The 22,348-nt window shown below is 45.6% G+C and overlaps 2 protein-coding genes across 2 annotated transcripts in view; one reads left to right on the top strand and one right to left on the bottom strand.

Moving 5' to 3' along the window:
- PLCD1 (phospholipase C delta 1) overlaps positions 1 to 8,174 on the bottom strand; it is a 44,932-nt gene extending 36,758 nt beyond the window's left edge. Inside the window, exon 1 of the mRNA XM_072329890.1 lies at positions 7,920 to 8,174. Coding sequence (XP_072185991.1) covers positions 7,920 to 7,953 — 34 coding nt within the window. The 5' untranslated portion in view covers positions 7,954 to 8,174. The remainder of the gene's footprint in view (positions 1 to 7,919) is intronic.
- A 13,064-nt stretch (positions 8,175 to 21,238) lies between these two features.
- Positions 21,239 to 22,348, top strand: part of DLEC1 (DLEC1 cilia and flagella associated protein) — a 34,172-nt gene continuing 33,062 nt past the window's right edge. The window contains exons 1-2 of the mRNA XM_072328516.1: positions 21,239 to 21,450; positions 21,533 to 21,673. Of these exons, the coding sequence (XP_072184617.1) occupies positions 21,418 to 21,450; positions 21,533 to 21,673 (174 nt within the window). The 5' untranslated portion in view covers positions 21,239 to 21,417. The remainder of the gene's footprint in view (positions 21,451 to 21,532; positions 21,674 to 22,348) is intronic.

Here is a 22,348-nt window from a genome sequence, read left to right as displayed (position 1 = left end):
TGGGACTGTGGGAAGTCTCCTCCCGCTTGCTCATCGGCCGCGTGTGTTGGATGCAAAATTACACCCATTCATCTGCCGGCAGCTGCTTGAGTAGGAGCAAGTTTTCCTGCATTCATTCACCGCTGGGATTGTATGCATCATTTGCAGGAGTCCCAAGTATTGCTTTGGGGCTCCGGATCAATGCAAAAGTCCTTTCGGCTCAGCCTGCCCACCAGTGCCTGGCTCCACCCTTTCTCACTGTGCAGAGCTCCCTGTGCAGTTCCCATTGACATATAGGGAAGAGGAAGATGGAAACACCTTTTAGCCAAGGCAGACATAGCCCAAAAACTGCTTGGAAACTGTTGTAATGCTTTTCTTTTTCCATTTAGAGAAGAGCATTTTCCTAAGGCTTTGGAGAATTTCCTCTCTGCCACCCATTACCTGCATGACTTGGGTGAGTCACTTAACCCTGCTTTTCAGCATAGCTGTGGGTTTGTTCTTGTCGTTCCTATTTAAAGGTATAGGGACGAGCCCCCAGCAGCGCTTTAACAAGTCACTGGTTACACAGAACAATTCAGGCTGCAATGGACCTCTCTGAGGTCTAGTTCAACCACCCTCTCAAAGTGGGGTCACCATCAAACGCTGACCAGGTTGCTCACACCTTGTCCAGGTGAGTTCTGGGTATCTCTAAGGATGGAGGCTCCACAGCCAAATTAAACCCCTGTTCAAGCTCAGATGTTCTCACAGCAAACAATTTTTGCCTAATGGTCAGTATAATTTCCTTTACTGGCCCTCATGTCCATTGTCCCAGCAATGGCTGAGACTAAAACCCACCTCCTCCCTAACCATGACTCCTGCAGTGAAATGCAGAGCTGTACTTACTAAGCCCTCCCATCCTGAATGAGTTTGCAGACCTTGTCAGGCTTTTTGTCATTGCTTTTGCACTGCTGCTGCCCTGAAGATGTAGATGAAGATGCCCTGAAGATACAGGGAAATGGAACCAAGCTGCAATGAATGCCCCATACTGCAGAACCAACATCTGCCCAAGAAACTCAACAGCTAACCACGTCACTGTCTCTGCTGGAGATCCAAGTCCCTCCACCATCAGCTTCCATCATATTCATCACAGTTTGTATTAGGTTTTAGAACCAGATTCTCATTTCAGGTGTCTGGAACCCCAGCCACCTTCCTTTCCGTGGACATGGAAGCAAGCCCTACCGATACCCAGACCAGCACAGATGACTGGATGACTTGATCAACACAAGGGCATCACCAGACTCATTATTTGCTGGCATATGTTTTGTAAGAAACTCACTGGGAACAAGGCAGAGTCACTGTGTGGCCTTGAGCGACAGCACCAGTAACACCCTATTTACACCCTACAACTACCAGTCAGAGAAGGCAAAGGAGAATAAAAGCATTTTATGGATGGGCCAATGTAGAACATATTAGCTGGGCTGGCAGGTGTCTGAGGAAACACCATTAAGCCTTTTGTGAGCCCTCTCCACACACAGGGGCTGGATGTCGGAGCTTGCAATCAGCAGCGCTCCCCTGGGAGCTGAGGGCTTTGCCCTTGGCAGGGAGGTGAGCACCGTGATGTAATGGCTAGATGATATTTATTAGTTAGCAGTCCCTGAGCACTTCCCATATTGCACATTGTGCTGCGGAGGATTGATCTAATTATGGAGTCATCTCCCGTACTTGCCTTGGCAAAACCATTTGCTTCTGAGCAACTGCTCTCCAGTCCGCCAGCAGCCGGTGTCCCATAGGGGCCGATCTGGGAGCCCACTGAGCCCCTCCACTTCATCTTCTCATTAATTCTTAATAAATAACGCCATCAACAGCATCGCTCAGAGCCTCACAGGCTGTGAACATTTTATTGTGTGCATCCCCGCGGCGTGCATATGAGCAAGCAGAGGATCAGCGCTCGCTGAGTTTAGCTCCTTGCACAGAATAGCACATATAAGTTCTGCTGGTGCAAGGCCTTTAAAATAAAAACTGGGCCAGAAGGGCCAGGCTTTAGGAAACAACAGATCTGGATGTATTGCAGTCCTGCAGATCTGAGTATTGAGTCCTAAAGCCATCGCCACATCTCACAGACAAGCTGTGAGGGATGAATGGCACTGTAGGATACAGAGCATTGCTTACGGATGTTACACGGGGCTGTGTCACATTCTAACACTGGAGGAAATGATCCTGCAAATGGCTTCAGGATAAATTCTCCAACCCTTATTCATTGTAGGTGACACCTGACTGGGTATGAAGCCTGTGAACACTCAGCCTGCAATTTTACCCATATGACCAGTCCCACTGAAATCAATGGAACTTGTCACATGAGTGAAGTTATTCATGTCCCCGTACCCAGGATTGAGGTTTTGCTAATCATCCTATCGATTCCAACCGGATTGCTCACAGAGCAAATGGAAATCAATGTGAATGAGGATGTCAGAACACGGTCCCAGAGACAGCAAACTGCTTCAGTATACAGGAAAAAGACACTTGTGATAGAAAGGCTGGTAGGAAACAGGCTGTATGTGAGAACAATTAATTTAGAGGCTGCTCTTCAGGCAGTTGTCCAAAATGAATTGATCTTCATCGCATCCCTGTACAAAGCTGCTAAGGAAGCTCCATAGCCACTTCAACAAGGAAAAAAGCAGGTGCTTTGGGGGGGGGATGGAGCTCATCACCAACCACTGCTATCCTTGGGAAACACCAGAAGTGGCACAGCCTTAATACTGATGGCTCTTTATACCACACTGACACAAATGACATGAGAGAAGTCAGCTGATGTGCCCGGACTTGTGATGATTTGGGACTGAAATGAACATGTGCACTCTGGTGATGACCTCGCTCTTCCCCATTACATCATGCACATGATGTAAGTTATGCTGCTATGACTAATAATGCCTATGGCAGCTGCACAACACGTTCACATCTCATTTTATGGGCAGACTTTTCCCACTAATGAGGTCAAAGGTTGTGTCTTGCTCCGTATATGTTACCAAGAAGAAATGAGGTCTATTTTACATGATGCTAATTGTCATTTCAGCTTCCCTACATCAGAACTGTATTTCAGAGAGTAACAGTGCAATCAAAATATCACTGCTGACTAATGAACTTCATTGCTTGTCCCTGCATGTTCCTAGCCCTTACCAAAAGCAAGATTATCCCGAGTGAACTCAGAATGAATGAGAGCTTGGAAAAAGTCATAGCTCAGTTGGTCTGTAGTTACATGTCAACCTGCCATCACTTGTTAGTGTGATGGAGCCTCCAGAAGCTGAAGTTCCTGGTGGATAAAGGCTGAGGATCGCTTCAGCCAATGGCTCCTCTACACCAGCTGTCCCCTTATCACTCCTTCTGGAGAAGTGGGGGCCGGGGAGTGATGAATGGGACCAGAAGCTTCAGTGCACTGCTGGCCAAACTGCTGCTCCGTGACAGTGGGTGCATCTTCGGTGCATGTGGTATGTACCAAGTTCCACCTTGTGGTCACACCGAGAATGGGCTTCTCCAGGAAGCTGGCAGCAGCGAACCACTTTCTCTTCCTTACACTGGCTTTTCTTTTTCACTTTGCTTGGATCCTTGAGAGATCCTGCTGTGCAGAAGCCAGGTGATCCTGAAGCTTCATACAGGAACTGTTCCCAAGCACCACACTGCACCTGTCCTTCATACTGCTGCCTAAAATCTTCTTCCACTGGCATCAGAAATCCACATGACATGCAGGTTTCTGGTGCACTGATATCACTGTTGACACCCTGCCCAATATTTCTCCCAGGCCCATTTCTCCCTGTATCCTTTAGGAGGACAGTTTCCCCCTTTCCAGCTCTGCTCCACTCAGTCCTTACAGCCAAGCCACCTTTTCTTCATGGCTTCCTGCCAGTCTGGGTCATTCAAAGACAGCCTGGATCCATGTACAGTATTGCCTGTGACCCACCAAAAGCTGCTGCTTTCTTCTTGCACTCTCAATGTAATCCAAATAAAACTCCTTACTAAAGTTCTTTGCATCCAGGAACTCAAAAGCAGACTGAAAACTTCACAGAATCATTAAGGTTGGAAAAGACCTCTACGATCATCTAGACCAACTGTCAACCCGCCCCACCATGCCCACTGACCACGTCCCTCAGTGCCACATCTCCATCTCCTCTGATCATCAGCCTGAACCTCTCCAGGTGAAGTTTAAAGTCATTACCTCTTGTCCAGTGATGAGAGGTTTGGTCCTATGGTCAGAGTTTGATTTAGTCCTTCCACAATGGCACACAAGCAGATTTGGCTGCAATAAAGCACTAAAACCATCACTGGCTTGAAGTCAATTACAGCTTTTCCAGTAGTTGGTGTGAAGAGAGTGGGAGGAAAGTCATTTAAGGGAATAATGACAACGTGATTGATAGGACCAACAGCAAGAGCCTACTTGCATAAGTCATGTGTCTCAGCGCACGCTGATAAAGATGTCCTCTTCATAAAACCAAAGTCAATTGTAGGCGCATCCCAGCTTCATTTTTTAAGGACACTTAACAGCTTTTCTCAACAGTTTCTTAAGGAGCTGAAATATCCACAGCCAAAATGCGGGTCACTCAGATCATCCCACAGCAGGGCACGATTTGTGCAATAACTGCATTGCAGCACTGAGTTATGCAAAACTGGGAAGGGGGGGGGGGGGGGGGGGGGGGGTAAAATCCTTTTCTTTCCCACATGGTTTGTTTGGAATTTCAGGTCTCTGTAACTTTAGTCAGAAATAGACAATGAAACTTTTCTGTGTCAACACAAGGCTTAAAAAGGTACCCAAGTAAGTGAGGGGCAGCCCAAGCTGTGCAGATTTCTCCACACACGTGGTCTGTCTTGGGTCATTAAAGTCTGGAAGTGGCAAAACCTCCATGCTTGAGCCAGGGTCTGCAGCCTTCCATTCTGGTGGGCTCAACTAAGGGCTGAGACCCTCCACTCATGGTAAGGACCTAGGGGGGGGGATGTATGGCCTGAAGGTCTGCCTCACTGCATTGATATACCTACAGTGCACTGAGCAAGGGGACAGGAGACTCATCTGCCTACACCCTATAAGCCTGCATTTCACCCATCTCACCCTGGATGATCAAATCAAAATCAGATCAAAAGTACTTATCTGCAGCTTTCCCTATAAATACCTGTTTATATATTTTGATCTCCCCGTGAGGGAAACTATACTTTGCTCCCAAACCATCAACACCTTTGGCTCCTAGAGCTGCCTATCCAGTTGGCCAAGTTTCCTGATCTTGCACAAACTCTTCCCCACACCTCTCTCTTGCTTTTCCCTTCCTTTCATCTCTACTACCCACAGCAATGTTCCAAATGACTGCATTTCCTTCTTCCTCCTCATTCTGTTTCCTCTTTAAAATCTCTACTCATCCACTGTTGGATCTGATGGTGGGGCTACACACACTAGCAAAAGTCTCAGAACCAGCCGTGGGCTATCATAGAATCATTAAGGTTGGAAAAGACCTCCATGATCCCCAAGTCCAACCTCAATCCACCCCCATTATGCCCATGTTCCTCAGTGCCACATCTCCACAGTTCTTGAGCACCTTCAGGGATGGTGACCCCAATTCCCTGGGCAGCCTGTGCCAGTGCCCTTCTCTTTCTGAGACGAATTTGTTCCTTATATCCAACCTGAGCCTCCCTTGGAACAACTTAAGGCCATTATCTCTCATCCTTTCACTGCTACTTGGGACAAGAGGCCAAACCCCAAAGGAGTAGTTCTACTAAAAAACAACCATTTATCAGACTGGAAATTTAGTAGCTTTTGTGTGAGAATATTAATAACTTCTTAAAATAAGACAACTTGTCCAAAGAAAGAAAAGTTGCACGTTTAATGCACTGAGCGGTGCCAGTATGATGAATTCTCCTGTACTACTAGCAAAGTTACAGCTTAAGAAAGTCCTAAACAACACACCTGGTGTAACTCACACCAAACAAGGTACGCTGGGCACATTTTGTTTGTAGGAAAGGAGATCAAAGCCAACAGCTGCTTCGGAGCAGATCCCAGCTGATCCCATATTGCACCACCCATAGAGGCTGAAGTCCAGGAGGAGCCCGCTTAGCACTTCCAGCTAAGAAGGGCAGGTGGAGATGATTCACTTGGAAACTTACGTCCAGAAGTCAGTTGAGCTGACAGAAGAAACAAGGAAACAGCCTGTTTTGTAGGGTTTTTACAAACCCTGCCCTGCTGACTCTCACCCTGGGCTGTGGCAGAAGGCATTCCTGTAATGGGGCTCTGGCATTCTAGGCACAATGTACACAGTGTCTTGTATGAAGAGGTCAGTGTATAAGAATAAGACATAGCACAAATTAGCTATTCTATGATCTGTGTGAGCACAAGGACTCCCAGTTCAGAAACATGCCAAGTTCATGAGGCAAAACAAAGGTTATTAATAGCCCATGGAGCCCAGCAGAGATTCACTGCGTAATAAATGTAGATGAGCCTTTACAACAAGAAGCTCATACAGCTGAATTAAACCCATTGAAAACCACGAAATCCCAGCTCTATGCTGGGAGTATGAAGAAGGGGAGCATGCTCAGTTTCCGCTCCAGGACTCAGATCTCCATCCAAACACATCACAAACAGCACTCCGCAAACTTTTCAGAAGCTCTCATCAACTGTAATATCCGCTTTCACTGCTGGAAAATATCTCAGCTCTGACTGCCAGATACTGTACTGAGACAGAACCATGTGTCCATGGTTAATGCTCATACAGCAAATGCAGTCGTCATTGTTGTATCTCTGTTGGACAGAAGTAAATGGAGTTTCAGCATAGATAAGCGCATGTGTAAGTCACAGCATCTGAAACGTTTCTAGCACACTGAGCAGCACGAATGTGATCCTGCTAGCAAACCAACCTGTGAGCAACTTCTCTTGCTCAAGCAGTCTGGCACGCAGAGCGACTCCGTGCACATACGTGTCAAGGAATTTCAGTAAATAGATTTCTGAAAGCTTGGCTTATTCACCACGTGTGTATTTTTCTGCCCAAGACAAGAAAATAGAGAAACAGACACTGAATTCTTCTTGGTCCCTGACCCAAGAAAGCAAGTCATATCCACTGAAAAAATGACCCCACGCTTTAGAATAGGAAAGCTTTTAATAGTTCCAGATGTGTTTCTTAGCTTTCTCTCCCCAGTGGTTCCATAATGAATGAGATACCTACAGAAAGTTCCATGTTAACCTCTGCTTCACCTTCCTGTGTGATTTCTGGGATAATCAGAGGGAAGATTTCTTGAGCCTGGGGGAGTTTTATTGTACCTGATGATGATGATCGATCACTGATTGCTCTATTCAGCTGTTTTCAGTTACAGCTGCAGTCAGCAGAAAGAAAGCACCCATCTCACAAACTGAAAACCAGCACCGTAGACTTTTCCCATTTCAAGCTGCAGCTGTCACAGCCCTGAGCTGTTGCTCATTGTTACAGCCCAGGGAATCAGAGCTGTTCCCTTACTCTGACTGTCAGACAAGCCTCCCAGTTTTGGCACTTGAGACTTCTCGAACCTCACTTGCTGTCAGGGCAGCGAGGATTTCTTCTTTCTGTAGAGACGTTATTATTACTGAGCATTTCCAGAGCCTTGGGGGCAGGCTCAGAGCTGAGAGGATTTATCCCGGCTCTGCTGCCTATCCCAGAGCACAAGGAGTTGACCCAGGGAGCATCCATCCCACTTTCTGTTTTTACAGGGGGGGAAAAAAAAAAGGAGGAGGAGATTTGGAACAACTTTTCTGCACTCGCACATACCAGCCAAGAGTTATCCTACCAGCACAGCTAACTGTATTAACAGAGAACAATCTGCTGTCTCCCTCCTGTAAAACCAACTAAACGCTGCGTGACTTCCAAAGGAGAGAGCTACAGAGGCAAAACGAGGAGGGAGGAGAGAGGAGGAGAAAAGAAAGCTCTTGGAGGGCTGAAACGCCAAGGACACATCTACTGACTTACTGCTGCAACCGAGGAAAGTGCCATTCGACTCCATGGCCGCCAAAGAAGGCGACGTGCAGTGGCAGAAAAGGCTCCGGGAAACAGCTGTGCCCAGATGTCAGCTTGCTGCGGGTGGAAGCCAAACCCAGCAGGCTCCCTCCGTTCTCCGCTCCAGCGATCCCCAACGTCAGTTCCCTTCCCCTTGGCTGCACAGATGTCTTCGCTATGACTCCTCATTTATTTCTCTCCCGCATCCGCGCGCCCAATGCACCGACTGAAGCCAACAAGGGCTGAGCCCCAGCGCCGTGCTGCCCTTGGCTCCTCCCTATTAAATCTGGCCGTCATCTCTGCCCAGCCTCCTGCTCCTGCAGCTCCGAGCAGCGCTGCTGTTCTGCTGCTGGCTCCAACCTGCCTTGCTCCTTTCCTTTCTTCAGACCAGAAGACGCTGAGAACCCAAAAAGACCCCACAGTCTGTAAATCCGAGGGAAGAACCCAGAGCTGGAGGCAGTGCCTGGGGTCGAAAGGGCTTGAGTGCACTGGTGGGGATTTACTTCACAACATGACAAACCCAGCAGCAAAACAACAGGTCAGAAATTGCCAGCATAGAGCTGTAACCACAAAGACTCGCAGGGCAGGAGCTTAAAGCAGAAGAAAATTGGCAGCCTTCTCATTTGATACCATGGAGGAGAAGCAGAAAACAACTCGCTGCCTTCAGGCTTTTACTGAGCTGTTTTCCTCTGCCCTTTCCCCCCTCTCTTCATTAAGATGTTTTTAAAGGACGAAAGGATAATGCAGGGAAAAGAAGGAAGGAGAAAGAAATGGAATCCACGGTGGGAAAGTTTCTACTTGAATGGCAGAGGGAGGTTTTCAATCATTGTTTTGTTACTGTTTATTTTTGTTTCTGGTTGTTTAGGTGATCTCTATGCAATTGATACAGCTGTCAGAAACTTCAAACCCCCCCTGTTCCTCAGCAGCTGTGAACCTGGCAGCTTCACCAATAGAAGGGAAAAGCCCTTCTCTGAGTGGGACAGATCTGGGATGCACATGGTGGTGATAAATCCTTTGGGACTATTTGTCCCTCCCTGCCAGGAGTCAGGCTGCTCCTTCAAGAGGCTGCAGGCTGCCCTCATATAGCAGAACTCCTCTGTGCTGGCACAAAGTGCAAGAGCAAACAAGTGGAGAACACAGAGAGCTGGCATTTTGCATCGTGCCTTGCTAAAACTCACACCTCAACCCTTCACCATCCCTTTAGATGCTTTCGGAAGGACCCAGGAAGGAATACCCCCCCTTTTGCAAATACACAGACAAGGTAATGTTGGCTGGGGCAGGGTCAAACTTCAGGGCTGGAAGGCAGCTGGAAGCCTCCAAAAGATTCCTTGTGGATTTAAAAAGAAAAAATCCTGCCTTAAAGGCCCTAAAATAGGGGGATTTCCAGAGGACATCACCAAAACTCATCTCCCTTTCAGCTGATGGGGAGGAGAGGTACAGAAGGGACTGTAGGAGAGGCCTGTAGATGAGTCAGACAGACTGGAAACTCCGGTAAAGCAGTGGTGGTGAGGGCATGGTCGCTGTCAGAAGGGAGGAGAGGTAGAGAAGAGCAGTTTGAAGGTGGTGACAGGAAACAGCATTACAGCAAAGCCTTTTCCCTTCTCAGTATCCCACGCCACGGACTGGATAGCATTGCTTCACAACAGTGCAGCGCTGTAGCACCTTTCTGCCACCCTAAGCTTAGGCATCACCTCCCTCTCCCCTTCAATTCTTGGCAGACTTGATGTTTTGCTTGTGCTCAAGTGTTTGCAGACAGCCTTGCATTCCTGGCATTCGTCAGAAAGTACAGCAGTCATCATCAGAGCCAGTGAAACCCTGCGGCAAACGCAGTGAGGCTGAGATCATAGAGCACAGGTCTCGTCAGACCCTTGCTTCACAAGGCAGCATTCCTTTTGGCTGCATTTCTGCATGCATGCCATGTGCACTTCATTTCCTTTTCCTTTGCACTGCTGAAGCCAATATATGTGTGGAATAGCAATGAAACCAAGGTGGCATGAGGAACTATTGGGCTCCTGCAAGCTGCAGAAATCCTGCTAATATATTCTAAGAATAAAAGAGCAAGATGATTCTCCCATGAGTCTCAAGTCCCTGTTGCCCATTTCAGATCACAGCACTCACTGTTTGCCTTCCTGGTTTGGCTTTTGGCTGATCCAGGAGGCTCAGGGTGTTCAGATGGACTGACCTTTTCCCATTTAAACCTGCATTACAGTTGAGAGGCAAGTTTAATGTTGGTGATGAAATGCAAAATGTCAGTGTTCATCTGGAAGCCCTAAGAAAACCCTAAGAAAACCATTTGCTTTGTAACAAAATGCATAGATGAGATAGACTACAGCTGCATGGGCATATCTTTGGGTTTATTTCTTAAAAGCTGTCTGAATTTCTGAATGCTTCTTTCTCCTATTCTGAATAAAACCTCCCAAGCTCTGTCCACCAACTTCCACAACCAGTTCAATGGCTCTTGATCTTTGAAACCAAACCAGGATTTGAAGGGCAGAGTTCAGTATTACTAAAATTAAACATCACCTCTCTGTGTCTGTTGTCTCCACTCACAATCCTGCTGCTAAGGGCCAAAGCTGAATAAACACAATTTATTCTGAGCAGATCCATTATGGCATCTGTCAGGTGGCATTTCAATGCCCTTGTTAGGCATGGACAGTTTGTCTTCTCTACTTTATTTGCTTTAAAAATTAACCTTTATAGTGAAAGTAACAACGCGAGTGCAATGCATTTAGTTTTTGTGGTTGCATACTTCCCTTCTGCCTGTGCTGACTTAGCCCTGTTTATTTCTTCATAAAACTGCTTCCGTGATTTTACAGCAGGTGAGTTAACACGCACTGATTGTTTCACAGGAGGAACACACCTTTTTCAGCAGTGAAGACGAAAGCCAACAGAAAAACCTGTTTTTCTGAGTTCCCTAAATATGTGATAGATGATAAGGATTTATTCTCTCTGGACCCCAATGGGCATCACCCATCAGGAGTGATTTCACCGCTGAGCCCAGCTTGGTGTCTCCCAGCTTTCTGTGTGCTGCAGGTTATTATATCTAATGGCTCTCCAAGACTTGGAAAGCTGCACGATTTCTCTGCCTTTGTTGTCATGGATTTTAATCCCTAAATCATCCTACCAGGCTGAAGAGGAATGTGAAGAATCCCCAGCATCGCAGGCTTCTACTGTCCTGCTTCTTTCTGGCCCTGATTGAAGCTGGGATCCTGGCTGCCTGTGGCCACCTCAGTCCCTTCCCTAAAGGGTAAAAAATAAAGTGGAATACAAATAAAACTTAAAGTTATAGGATAAGGGTAAGTAAATCAAGGAGAGGAGCAGGCAGCTGTAGGGCTCCTCAGCCTCAGTGCACAGGGTATGTTCTCCTTATTCGCATGGGTTGAAGCTGTATGATGGGAACCATGTGCAGAATAATGCATTAAAGGGAGTAGCTAGAAATCTCATGGGAGAGGGAGAGGATAGGAAAGGACCCAAAGCCTACATTGCATAATTTTATCAGTATGTGCAGAAAGAAGCCTAGACACAGCAATGACTCAGGAAATAAGAAATAAGCTATTTTTTGTGCCTTTCTCCATTTTTCCCTGCCAAGAGAAACACTCCCTTGAGACTGTCAGCCAAGAGGGAGAGCACAGCTTCTGCAACCTCCTCCCCTTGGCCACAGGCGAGGGCTGTCAGGACTGAAGGAAACACAAAGCCCATTTCTTAGTTTCCACAAGAGAGGGATGTAGGAAGGATGCATTTCTTGAGCGGGGATCTCTGAGCAGGAAGAGACCAGAGCTGCTGTGAGATCCTCACTGGGGCTTTGGAGATGAGGTTCCTAGGAGAAGGACTGTAGAGGACCCATCTCGGTACAAGCACCATCTTCCCAGAATATCATGAAAAGCTTCTTCTAACCCCTGAACTTCAGACTCACACCAGTGACAACACTGGTACGCCACAGCTCCTGATTACAGGAGGCACAAAGGCTTTACAAAGCCCATTTTCCCCCACAGGCTCTCTAATTTGGTTCTACCACAGCCCAGACATGCTGAAGGTCCAGAAAAGATAGGTGAGCTGTGCCATGCTCAGCTCTCAGCTGAGGATGTTTAAGGCAAGCCTTTCTTCACACCAATTCCTCCTCCAGCCAAAGGGACTCAATTCCAAAGTGAAGAGCAACAGACAAAAGCAATTCCATCCCAAACGAATAGGAAAACCTTTTGTGAGCAACCTGCTCTTTTCTTGCCCATCATTTGCTGAACTAAGCAAGAGGCAGAGTCAGGGTTTCCAAGGCCTTCCCAAAGTAGAACAGCTGGTTTTTAAAGAGTGCAAAGTTGTGGCTATAACATTTTAATGAGGGCCAAGTCCTAAACCCGGGGCACACCTTCATGTAATCACTTGATCTCTTGTCATCTAAGTGAGTGTGGAAGAGTTCAATGTCAGCAGCAATGTGAGATGGAGGAATGGGCTTCCATGTCCAGCCCACCTCCAACACGTCCACACACAGCAGTGCTAAGATGGCCAACTGATGTGGGTCTCTGCATGGCCAAAGATTGCTCCTCTCCTCACACACATCTACACCCTTTTAATTCCCCTTTGTGCACACAGCCTGTTCCAGGCAGCAAAGAGCATTTGCAGGGTTCAAAGCCAAAAATGTTCTATTCAGCAGTGAACCATAAACTACAGCAAACCCAAAGAAAGGCAGAGCTTCACCTGACTCTGCTCTGAAAGCATGACTCAAGTGTTTGCTGTACAGAGTGGAAAGAGCAGTTCATAATCTCAGAGGAATGCTACACCACCCGGTCACCAAGTATTTCCTATGGAGAAGATACCTCCTGGCTCCCTCTGCCTTTCAGAACTCACACACACCCTTCACATCTCCGAAATGTTCCTAACTGCCTCTCCCAAAGATAAAAGCTTTGTTTGCTTTGCAAGAAGGATTCCAGATTTCTGCCACCACAAGAAGGCAGGACTGTAAGAACCAGTATAGAGTCATATGTTCAGCAGTGAGCTTTGGGTGCAACGTGGGGTTTACTGTTAGCAGAATGGCTGAAACCAGCACCAAAAAAGCCGTCATATTAGAGGTCATGTAAACACCAAAGTGGCACCTGGATTTTTCAGTCACTTCCACTATGGTCTGGCTGTTCACTGATGTTCGTTGCCATCTCTTCCTAATCTGTTTACTGGTTGAGGCTATCAGTGAAGTTTAGATGGGGTGTCATACCAACCTCTCTACAGCCAAGCATCGTGTCACGTGTCAACACAATAACAGATGAACAGAAAAATGTCAGATTTTCAAATGCCTTTTACATTTCAAGAGCCGCTCAGGGCTTTGGTTACACAGTCTATGCGTCAGTTGGGTTGGCCAGCCCCGGTCACCCCGATGACTCATATTTTGTCATGGTATCATTCTTCTTTTGTTAACACCGCGGTTTTCCTTTAGGTGTTTCGTGCTGATAACACGTTGCATTCTATGCCTGTGCAAGATTCTGGGATTCAAAGGACTTGTTCTGCTGCTCTGTCGGCTCCACCAAACGTTGACTCTTGGGCATTTTCCCAACTGCTGGTCTTTCACCTTGTGAGAATCACACTGCAGTGTGGGGAAGAGCAGCCTCACATCTCCGCATTAGCTGGCAGAGCTCAGCCCCTTTGGAAATCAGCTTCTTCCTGCAGGAGATGAATGGGAAAAAAAAATCAGAAATGGTATTTATGGCAGTGAAAGAACAGTGAGATTATTGGGTTTGTGAAGGACTTACTGGACAAAGTAAACCACTGCAATTTATAAATGAGACTGAAACGTAATTAACACAATGCAGTACCATGAAGTTCAGAGAACGGGTAGGGCAGCCAGATTCCTTCTTTATCACCACAAGCAGCTGTGCCAAAATAGCTTCAGACTGAAGGAGGTTGATGCATTTGAAACATTTATTGCAGCAGAGTAGTACATGGCCACTGGAAATGAAGCTACAGATGCTGGGATGTGTCAAGCTGAATCTGCTCTGGCGTAATCCCATACCATTAAAATTAATGAGGTATTTCTGTTTGAGCAGAAGATAAATTTTACTTTCTAAGCCAGAAATATGCCTATCAAACTCTGTATATCCCAAGTGTTTGGTGGGTTTCCAACCACACTTTGTCCACTTCATACAAGTAATCAGAACCAGCTCTAACCACCGAATAAATCAATAAACGAAACAACCAAATGATTTGTCTATTAATCTGTTGGTCACAGTTAAAAGCTTTAAAGCATCTCAGCAAGTCTCACATTGATTTCATAGAATCACTGTAACACAGAATGGCCTGGGACCTCAAGGATCATCAAGCTCCAACCCCTCCTGCCATGTGCAGGGCCACCAACCTCCATATAAACCAGGCTGCAAAATGATATGAAAATGGATGAATGAATAAAAGTATATTTGGAATTTGGAGACTGCAACCTAGGTTTCTCTCTGGTTATTCCAAACCATTCATTACAACCCCAGGAAATTAAGGAGACATGTAAATAATCCTATGTCTGAACAACAGTACCAGCTATGACATTGACACGTAACCAATTTTGCCTTCAGACTGATTTTAATTTGTGATTAAAAATATTTCAGATATCTTTAATTAATTTGTTTCAGTCCAAAATAGATTCATAAATGCCTGAGGCTCACAACTGTGCTTTTCTATGCTTCAACAAATTTAGGTTTAAGTGAGCCCCCTAATGTTGAATTCCCAGACTTTAAATATTTTTATTCTTATCATTAAGGCTGGAAAAGACCTCTGAGATCCCCAACTCCAACCCCAGCCCACCCCCACCATGCCCACTGACCACATCCCTCAGTGCCACATCTCCATGGCTCTGAAACACCTCCAGGGATGGTGACCCCACCACCTCCCTGGTCAGCTGTGCCAATGCATTACCAATCCTTCTGAGAATAAATAGTTCCTAGTATCCAACCTGAACCTCCCCTGGCACAACCTAAGGCCACCACCTCTTGTCCTATCACTGTTGCCTGGTATAAGAGGCCAACCCCCACCTTGCCGCGATCTCCTTTCAGGCAGTTGCGGATGTAATGAAGTTGTAGTTGTAATGAAAGCATGTTTATAGGAGAGCTGAACAGAAAAGCAAATCAAGTCTTAACCACTGCTTAGTGAGATTGTTTTGAAAACCTCATCTGTGAACAGTGAATGAGAAGCTCAAAGAAAATGTTGTGTATGCATTTCATCTACTTCTCAGTTGAGTGCATCAGTAAACAGACCACACAGTGCTGGAGTTACATAAGACATATACCTGTCTGAATCATTTAGTGAATCTGACCATTCACATGAAGCTAACGTTGCATGAATGAGGAACAATGAATTAACTGGAGAACCTGGTAACGTACTGCCTGTACTGGTATGGAAATGTTTCTTGGCATGACGATCACTGTTAGGAAAAAGAACAGTGGGATGCTGTTCCCAGGGTCCTGCCACTTTCATCCATTAATGGCTCCTGCAAACACGTCCCAGATTACAACAGGGCTTCACAGCCACTAACATCCAGGTCACAAAGTACATTCCGACATTTAAATACCACAGTCATTAGGCCAAGTCACCTGCTGCCAGGAATGCTTGACGCAAGTCTTTTCTTCCTTGCACCGTTGCCTCTCCTCAACCAATAGCAGCAGGATGTACAGGTTAGGTACAGAGGAAGGTTAATGATTACTGTCATAATGATCCCTTTTCATGCAGTTTAGCCATCAGCTTAATCCTCTGTATCTGGGATAATCACAATAATTAGATGCAATTGTTCATATCATTAACTAATAACCGATCTTGTCAGTGTAGCCAGGTCATATGAATTTTAACTGCATGGAAAATACAGTAAGTCTGAGTTACACCTGCAGTTCAGAAAATCCCATTGTGTAAAAGATTTCCCCATCGGTTTAAATTGCACACAAGGACCATCTGATTCCAGAGTGTGCAACACAGACAGTTGGTGGCGTTACAAGTAAAGCATTTTTATCCTCATCCCAAAGAGTTAAAGCTGCAATTCATACAGGCTCAGTGACATCAGACTTCCCTCCACCTCCATCAGAAGCATTCATACAGAGTTTGAAAGCGTTCTTGAATATGAATTGCTAACATCTCTTGAGCAGATGTTTATACAGAAGGTATAGAAGGAATTCCGGTGTCTCTCGGGGTCTTAATGAATAGACAACATTGTTGCTGTTAATTTATAGTCAGCTTTGTATTTTCTAAAAGCCAGACATGAGATGAAGAGAAAGACACAGTCTGGAATCTTTGGGGCGGGGGGAAGATCAGCCTAAGTGACAACTTACTGCTAGATTCATTTTCAGATTAACTTACTTCCCAAAGGAATAAAAGGATGAACTTGCAAAACCTTATCACATTAATTCAGAAAGAGCTTTCACAACTTCTCCTTTAGCTCCTTTTAATCTCTCGTTTCAGTGAGATGAAAGCGAGGAGCACAGCTCAATAAGCAGTCAGGGATGAGAGAGAAGAGCCTTTGAAAAGGATGAAGAGGACCAAATTAAGATGCTGGAGTATCTCAAAACAGGTGGGGTAAATACCCATCAGGGACGCAGTGTCCTAAGCCTGAGCTCATATGCTGTGTCTCTATTGCAACAGGAATAATGAACCTTTGCTTTATGTGCCACCTCAAGTTTATACATAAAGGTGCAACTGTTCTTTCCAAAATCAGGTATTTACGTTCCTTACGGAATCAAATGCAGCCACATTCCTCTGGCTGGTGGTGTTATTTGGATTTTCAAAGAGCAAACACCAAGAGGGCACATGAAGAACTATAAAAGCTGCCCATTGAGGAAGTATTTTATTGGGTTTTTGGTGCCTCCTCATCAGTTCTGCAAGCCTGGTGTAGCCAAAGCAAAGAGCCTGAATGATTCATTTCCTTCCTGCTCCTGCTGTAGGGCACCCAAAGCAGAAAAGCCTTTTGCAGACACGTGTTCGCTCTGACTGCAAGAGACCTGGTTTGCATGCAGACGTGCCTGTGGCAACAATACACGGAAGTCAGAACATGGAGCTATCAGATTGCTATTAATACACTCTAGTGAGATCCCAGCTAAGAGTTCGTGGTCCATATTAAAGCTGGAGAAGAAAAACCTGAAGGTCAGTCTGGGCTTGAAATATACAATTTTAAAAGCACTACTTGGCTGCCTGGAAACTGAAGGCTCAGTGTCATTTCAGGTACAGTGGGATTTCCATGCTAGCATTTTGCTTCTGCTCCAGCAAGTTGTCAGTTCCCAGTAGAGCATCATAGAATCATAGAATCACAGAATGGCCTGGGTTGAAAAGAACCACAATGCTCATCCAGTTTCAACCCCCTGCTATGTGCAGGATCACCAACCAGCAGACCAGGCTGCCCAGAGCCACATCCAGCCTGGCCTTGAATGCCTGCAGGGATGGGGCATCCACAACCTCCCTGGACAACCTGTTCCAGTGCGTCACCACTGTGAGTGAAAAATCATGTGTCAATGTCTGCCAGTCCCTGGCAAATGGATTATCATTGGGCATCTTACATGAGAGGCACTTGGATCTGCCCTACTAGCCTGGGCAGAAAAGAAGGTGCTGAATTTGTAGGCAGGTAACAGTTCTTCTGGCTGTTGAATCCAGCTGCTACCTCTTTTTCTTTGATCCACTGCAGGGCTCACATACGGAAAAGCATATGCAAGCCTGCTGTTTTGTCTGGGCTGTTCCTATCTTTTCCTACCGGGAAAAATGAGATAATATGCTGAGAAAGTAAGGTGATAACACAGCTTTTCAGATGACGGGCTCTTCGTGCCCTCAGGACACCACCATCTCTCACACTCTCCTGTCTCACTGGGATGGATTTTCTGGCTTCGATAGTGTGTTTCCCTGACTGTACTTTAAAAGATGCTATTTGCATTGAGATTCCTCCCAGTCTGCAGGAGCTAAGGCACAGTTTGAAGCTAACTTGGGAAGCAAGAATAGAAAAAGAGGCCAGAAATTCAAGCTATTTCCCTTGTATTTCTGCTGCCAGGGCCAGCCCGCAGCAGCCATGAGCCCTCAGGCTGTTTCTCCAGAAGACAGTGGCCAGACTTCTTTCCAACAGGACAGCCTATGTCCTCTGCTTGAACTCCAGCTCATTGAAACACCAGATGTTGTGTTGCCCATCATCAGTTCACTTGCATCCCATCCAGCCCTTGGAGATAGCTTTAGCGTTTCTGTATTCGTATTGTCCCAAAGTGAATGGTCTTCTTGACAAGAGCTTTTGGGACTCCAGCAAGATGTTCTTGCTCAGCTACACAGCCTGAACTCAGCTGGCCTTCTGGGCCATTTGTGTATGTCTGAGTTCCAAAGGATAAATCAATAGAAATATATTTAAGCACACTTCATTCACTTACAGTGTTATTAAAGAACCAAGAGCTGAGGACAAATTCAGAAGAAAAATCCTTAAAGTAGGGATGTTTGGGCTTCTTCTCGTTCTAAATTAGGCAGCAGCTCCTCACTGCACCTTAACATACTGGGGGTGTGTGGTGGTTTCTTTTCCATCTTCTGCCCCAGAGATTCTGACCTCATCCCATCTTGACCATGGTGAAGTATCAACACTCTAGGACAGCAAGAGACAGGCCTAAGCCATGGTTTTCTGGCAACCAACGCAATCCCAGAATCTGCAGTGTATGTAGTATGGGGTACAGACATAGTCATGTCCCTGAGGGGTGGAAGAACGTGATCTGTTGTATCTTGTTATTGCAAAGTCTTTAAGATCTGGAGGGAGAAACTCTGGTCCATCAACATGTAGATTCTGTGCTAAAAAAATGGATTTATTTACCAAAACTGGCACTGCGAAGAACTGTTTGTGACCACACAGAGAAGCTTTTGAGGTGTGAAAATGCTGGCCTTAGTCTTTAATTTGGGAAACAAAGGCACATCCAGAAGCAGAAGACAGATTTGGGGTGGTGAGTCTAACTACAGGCTGCTTTTATTCTTAGCTTCCATAGACTCCTGGCAAATAATCAGTGGGCACCCAGCTATTCAAAGAGCACAGCATGAAATCACTAATTTTAACAACACATTACTGGGTAAAATATTCGGGGTTAAATGTAAAAGCTGGTGACAAAAGGTAGTAATCCTGTAGTCCGATAATCCACTCAGATCCAAGGAGCATGAGAATGTGTTGGTGAACATGAAGTATGAACCTCTTGTTCTGGGTCCAGTACCATACCAGCACTGCACACTCCAGTTGCATCCCTGTGTAGAGGGACCCAGCTAAATTACAGAGTGAGGTGTTTGCCCAGACACTGTCAGAAAGGAATGACTCCTTTGTGGATGCATTTTCCACATGCTTCTCCTACATGTTGGGTGTGTCTGTTTGTAGGATCCCGTGTGGCTTGAGTGAAATTACAGCTTAAGCATTCCAGCAGAAGTACAGCAGTACTCACCAACGTGTTTTAGTGAAGGACGGGCTTGTAGGTACAGGAGAGAGGTGTGGGAAACAGAGTGAGACTTAAAGTCAAGGAAGGTGTAAACAGGAAACGAGTGAAAGGGCTGACTCACATCGGGAGACAGCCACAAAATAACAGCACACGAGATGTTCTGGGAGAAAATGGTGGATAGAATATCCCGGTGGGACTGCCAGTCACGGGTTAATTTTAACTACCTGAAAGAGAATTGGAGATGAGCTCAGTATGGCGAGCAAGGCGAGATCAGTAAGAAATGAAGCTTTAAACTAACTAGAACATCTGAAGGAAGAGAAAAAACAAAACCAAGCTCAGAACTTTGGCAGAACAAGAAATTCAATGGAAGAAACTGAGCTATTCAGCGTTTTTCACCTGAGAGGTTGGCTGCCCGTCTCCAACGTGCTTGTCAAGTCAAGCTGTTGGCTCCAGTTTCATTTCCAGATGTGCACTGTAACATCCAATGGAGACCTGCATTCCAGTGATGCCTCTTTGATTGCATTTGGTTCCGCAGTAATTATGGGATCATGCATAGCTTTGCCAGTGTGCAGAATAGACACACCTTACCCAACATACAGGTAAGAGAAGATGTCAGACTGAGATGACAGGAGTATTTGTGCCTGCTCCGTGGTCTGATCAGGACGTAGATTTAGTACAGTGTTTTTCAAAGCTTTCCTGGATACGTGGAAACCTAAACAAGACCGCTGGAGGGCAGCAACATCAAAGGGAATCATTCATCAAAGAGGTGGTGAGAATTTTGTTGTGAAGACCCAAACCCCAAAATGAAGCCTTAATGACAAAATGGAAATAATTGGAAATAGTTTTTTTTTTAGTACCTGGATGATAAAATATGCAAAACAGGGCAGTCCTTCCTGTGCGGAAGATATCATTCCATTGTTATTAGTCCAGTCATATTTAGATATTTAATTAATACATGTCACCAGCAAGTTAAGTTTATAGCTGGTCAAGCACTGCTTTAAAACAGATCAAAAATATACTGACCAACATACAGACCTGGGTCATAATGCTCGTCATACTGATAAAATATGAGCAAGGTAAATAAAACTGATATGGAACTTGTTATCTTTGTAAAAAAAGCAGAAGATAGAGTTGCACTCTGCAATATAGGCATCATCATTTATTAAGTATTTGAGCTGCTTGATTGCATTCAAGTCACATTTAGCTATTATATAGGCAGATATGCTTTCTTACTCTCAGTCTTGCAAAGCTAAGAAGCAGAATGAAGGACCTTTGCTTGATTCTGTGATTCTATGACATGGAAAAGTGAATACCTAAGTGAATTAAATAGCTTTACAGAGGAACTGTGGCATGTAATTTTAAATGTTATATGAGTAAGAGATGACAGCATAAAAACAGAGATCTGACCAAAAGTAAACCAGTGGGGAATGACTGTGTGCAGCTCACAAAAACATCTGCTTTACTGCCACTGCTCTGCGGCTTTCTGAAAGGCCAGGAATTAATTAATTAAAAATAATAATAATAATAATAATAATAATAATGCTGGATTTTATTAACAGTGAGCAAACGGATGTTATGATTAATTAGAACAGCATGTGATGAGAAAAGCTGGAATTCTAATATGGAAACATGTCAGACACCATTTTGGGGCATGCACCCGAGGCCTGATCTACTCTTGGATGCACAAATACTGGCAAATTATTCTCGTGTTGGCCCTTTCCCGTTTAAGGCCATCAGAGAGCAGTAGCACACCGTCTGCCCTGACAAAAAACAAGAATAAAAGAGAGGAGGCAAACACAGAGCTCTGCGCAAGGCCGGTTTCTAAGGAAATAGCACCCACTCAAGCAGCTGTTGTTAGCAACCAGCGTACACAGCCATGAGGTTAGTGCAGGCCGAGGGGAAGACTGATGATTTTACAGGTTGATAGTGAAGGAGGAGGCAGAAACAAGCCGAAGGCTGTATGAGTGCCTCACGAAGGCTGTGGTGCTACATCAACCGCTCTGCTTAACGTGGCCAATGTGCTACCCCTGGGGTGGGCCCGGTTTGGTCACTTGGCAACGGGCAGCAGTGGTCTCTGGGCAGTGGAGGCCAACATGGCACAGCGCAGCCCCTCCACCCACTCCCAGGTAACGTATGGTGGGCACATGGAGCTCTTCTTCCATCCACACGTGGGCTTTAAACATTCATCTCCTCGTGTCCTCTCCTCAGGACATCTCCCACTTGCTGAGCAGCACCTTTAAGGACCTGTACACTGGAGATGTTGTAGGGGCGGACATAGAGATGAACTGGCTCAAGACCCAAGGAGGAGATGGTGCTTATCACAAGGCCTTTACACAGGAGCTGCAGAAGGTACAAGGCAACCCCAAGGCAGAGTTTGTAGCTCTGCTCAGGTTACTTCTTGTTACTTTATGCTGGATTCAGACTTGCCTATATTAAAGCAGGGGTGATACAGAGAAGGTTATCATGGCCTCTCCGTGATGATGACATGCAAATTGATGATGGATCAGTAGGCTGAGGGCAATTGTATGAGGTTCAACAAGACAAAGTGCTGGGTCCTGTAATTCAGCCCTTTCATGGCTACAAGCTTAGGGCAGAGTGGCTGGAAGGCTGCATGGTCACCATGGACAGGCTGGAGGTGTCCAAGGAACATGGGGATATGGCATTGAGGGACGAGGTCAGTGGGTATGGTGGGGCTGGGGTGATGGTTGGACTCGGTGACCACAGATGACTTTTCCAACCTTAATGATTCTACGACTCCATAATTAATTTTGAGCTCTTCTATAAAATCGAAGAAAGTAAATCTGAATACATTAACAAATGAGTACATGAGTGGTCACAGCATATTCTCAGTAATAGATGTGAATACTGATTTCTGAAGCTGCCTGCCTGACCACAATTGATTTCAGCTGACAGTAGATGTCTCCTACTTATGTATGACAGCTGAACTTGTCACCCCAGGCTTTCCTATACTGCCAGGAAATAAAGAAATAGGGCACTTTTAGGACACAATCTGTCTGATCCGTT

The sequence above is a fragment of the Excalfactoria chinensis genome, chromosome 2, assembly GCF_039878825.1.
Source record: "Excalfactoria chinensis isolate bCotChi1 chromosome 2, bCotChi1.hap2, whole genome shotgun sequence".
Taxonomy (NCBI): domain Eukaryota; kingdom Metazoa; phylum Chordata; class Aves; order Galliformes; family Phasianidae; genus Excalfactoria; species Excalfactoria chinensis.
The sequence above is the reverse complement of the archived record's forward strand: the minus strand, read 5'-3'. Positions and strand labels throughout refer to the sequence as shown.